Raw genomic sequence first — 2,719 nt, forward strand, 5'->3', positions numbered from 1 at the left:
AATGTGAGAAAGTTTGCTGAAGGTGACACTTCTTCTTTTTCCGCCATGACGTCTTTGTCTTAGGAGTTGAGTTTGAGTGCACCCGAAATTCTCTCCTTCTTTATTGTCCGTTGACTAACAGTCATCTTTTTCCCATTTTTCTTCTCCTCACAATAGCCGGCGAGCAGAATGAGAGTCAGCAGGGCGTCTGCGGCGCCATCCTCACGCTGCTCTCCATCGGCATCGCCGCCTGCACCTTTCCCATATCGCTCTTCTTCTGCATCAAGGTGGTGCAGGAGTACGAACGGGCGGTCATCTTCCGACTGGTGAGCTTCCAAGTAGAGGAAGAAAGAATAAACTTTTTAATAAACAAAACCCATCTTTTCAATAGGGTCGCCTTCTGCACGGCGGCGCCAAGGGCCCGGGCATCTTCTTCATCCTCCCCTGCATTGAGCACTACACCAAGGTGGACCTGCGAACGCTGACCTTTGACGTCCCTCCGCAGGAGGTGCTCACCAAGGTAAGCTCTTGAAAGGTGGTCATAAGGGGTTATCCTCAACTAACTAATAAATACCTTCCTCCACTAGGACTCGGTGACCGTTTCGGTGGACGCCGTGGTCTACTACCGCGTCCACAACGCCACCGTCTCGGTGGCCAACGTGGAGAATGCTCACCACAGCACGCGCCTGCTGGCGCAGACGACGCTGCGGAACATGCTCGGCACGCATAACCTCCACGAGATACTCTCCGACCGAGAGTCCATCTCCAACTCGATGCAGGTTGTTCGACCACTGCCCCTCCCTGCTGTTAATCTTAATCACCCTCCTTTCTTCTTTTCCTCATCCATGTTCCTTCTTTCTAGACCGTTCTCGACGAGTGCACCGGCGCCTGGGGCATCAAGGTGGAGCGAGTGGAGATGTGAGTGTGTTTTGGGGGAGGTTTTAAAAGCGGTTTTTATGAATTTTCCATAAACTCTCACAGCAAGGACGTCCGACTGCCCGTGCAGCTGCAGCGAGCGATGGCCGCCGAGGCGGAGGCCGCCCGAGAGGCTCGTGCTAAGGTAAAGTCATTTTTTGGGGGGTTTTTTAGCTATCAAAGCTATAATGAAAAAAATTTTATGTTTTCATCAGGTGATCGCCGCCGAGGGCGAGCAAAAGTCGGCCCGCGCCCTGAAGGAGGCGGCCGAGGTGATTGCGCAGAGTCCTGCCGCCCTGCAGCTCCGCTACCTGCAGACGCTGAACACCATCAGCGCGGAGAAGAACTCCACCATCATCTTTCCGCTGCCCATTGATTTTCTCAGTCACTTCATCAAGAAGGCGTAATGCTGCTGCTGCTGAAGGAAGAAACTCGAAGTGTTTTGCCTGTGCTTTCTGACTGGGATCGTAATTTTGACCGGGTATTCGGAAACAGATCAGAGAGGAAGGGATTGGACTTTCTCTGCTTGTCAGCAGTTTCTGTGGTCAACTTGCTTTGTTTACTCTTTGTAAGACACACACACACACACACACCTGTGCACTAAACTGTAACTTTACACACCCGCCCACACAACACAGACATTGCACACATTAGAATTCACTTTACAGAGCTCTCTCTCTCTCTATCTATTCTTCTACTCTCCTCTCTTCTCTAGTTTGTAATTACTGCTATACCCTGCTATTTATTATTAAAACGCCACCTACTTGTCCGTTCAAATACAGCCATTTTATAAGAAGGTGTACTTTTTTTATTATTTATTATTTTCAGTTATCAGTTTTCAGCTAGGAAAGAAACAACAACTTATCAATTGTACAAAAAGCCCAAAAGCTAAACAGGAGAGGAGGAGAAGGAGGTATTGGTGTAGATAGAGGTTGGCGTAGGTTGGCTTTGGATTTGGACCCGGAAACGTTCATAGATAACAGACAGATAGAAAAGGAAACAAAAGGAGAAAATTCGAAAAAAAAGTATTCCACAAATCACATTGACGGCATTGGAGCAGCCGAGGGGGCGTAGGGCGGCTGCTGCGGATGCATTGGCATTTGCTGTGGAGGCATCTGTGGAGGCATCTGCTGCGGTTGTCCAAAATTCAGCGGCAGATTGGTGAGGAGGACGGGCATCTTGCAGGCGAGGTCAAACGACCCGGGAATGTCCAGCTTGACGGAGGCAATGTACTTGATGGTGATGATGGGGCAGGTGTTGTGGACGATGGGCAGGTTGATCGGCACCTGGAGGGTGATGCTGTGCGAGCAGTCGCCTTTCGGGCCAATCTGCGGTCCGGTAGCCTCGGTCAGCTTGTTCGTCACCGTTCGGGTGTGCTGCACGTCGCCCTTGAAGGTCATCTCCTGCTTGAGGGAGGCTGGAGAAAATGGAAAAATTGGTTAGATTTTTAGGGGTTACCCAAAGAATACTCTATTCCCTACCCTTCAGGATCATGTGCTTCTTCGAGAGGTTCGATATGTGACAGGTGATGGGAATGGGCATGCCCAGGGTGAAGCCAGTGTGGGGCACCTCACAGCGCAGCACCACCCGCTTGCCGCCAATGAGGCCGACGGTCTTCTCGTTGGTCAGGCTGATGGGCGCCTGTAAAAAGAGAGTAGAAAAGTTTCTCATTAGCATTTCTCCTGCTAAAAAGTGAAAGTAATGCTACCCAATAAAAAAGCACTTACATAGAGCTCCGCCGGGGAGACCGCCGGACTGGAGAGAACATTGAGGTGAAGGTCGGCGTTCTTCACATCACTGCCGCTCACCTTCACCTTCAGCTTGT

The 2,719-nt window shown here is 50.6% G+C and overlaps 2 protein-coding genes across 2 annotated transcripts; one reads left to right on the forward strand and one right to left on the reverse strand.

Moving 5' to 3' along the window:
- Positions 1 to 156: 156 nt before the first annotated feature.
- Positions 157 to 1,301, forward strand: LOC108355006 (band 7 protein AGAP004871-like; the record flags this gene model as incomplete). Its single annotated transcript, XM_017606180.1, has 6 exons — positions 157 to 305; positions 371 to 499; positions 567 to 758; positions 842 to 897; positions 961 to 1,039; positions 1,110 to 1,301. Coding segments are annotated over 6 exons (797 nt in total), but the record flags the coding sequence as incomplete, so codon positions are not given.
- Positions 1,302 to 1,931: 630 nt separating this feature from the next.
- LOC108355007 (uncharacterized) lies at positions 1,932 to 2,535 on the reverse strand (the record flags this gene model as incomplete). The annotated part of the gene is made up of 2 exons (XM_017606181.1): positions 1,932 to 2,311; positions 2,376 to 2,535. Coding segments are annotated over 2 exons (540 nt in total), but the record flags the coding sequence as incomplete, so codon positions are not given.
- Positions 2,536 to 2,719: the final 184 nt, after the last annotated feature.

The sequence above is a fragment of the Rhagoletis zephyria genome, unplaced genomic scaffold, assembly GCF_001687245.7.
Source record: "Rhagoletis zephyria isolate East Lansing unplaced genomic scaffold, Rhagoletis_zephyria_1.1 Rzeph_scaffold_41374, whole genome shotgun sequence".
Classification (NCBI taxonomy): domain Eukaryota; kingdom Metazoa; phylum Arthropoda; class Insecta; order Diptera; family Tephritidae; genus Rhagoletis; species Rhagoletis zephyria.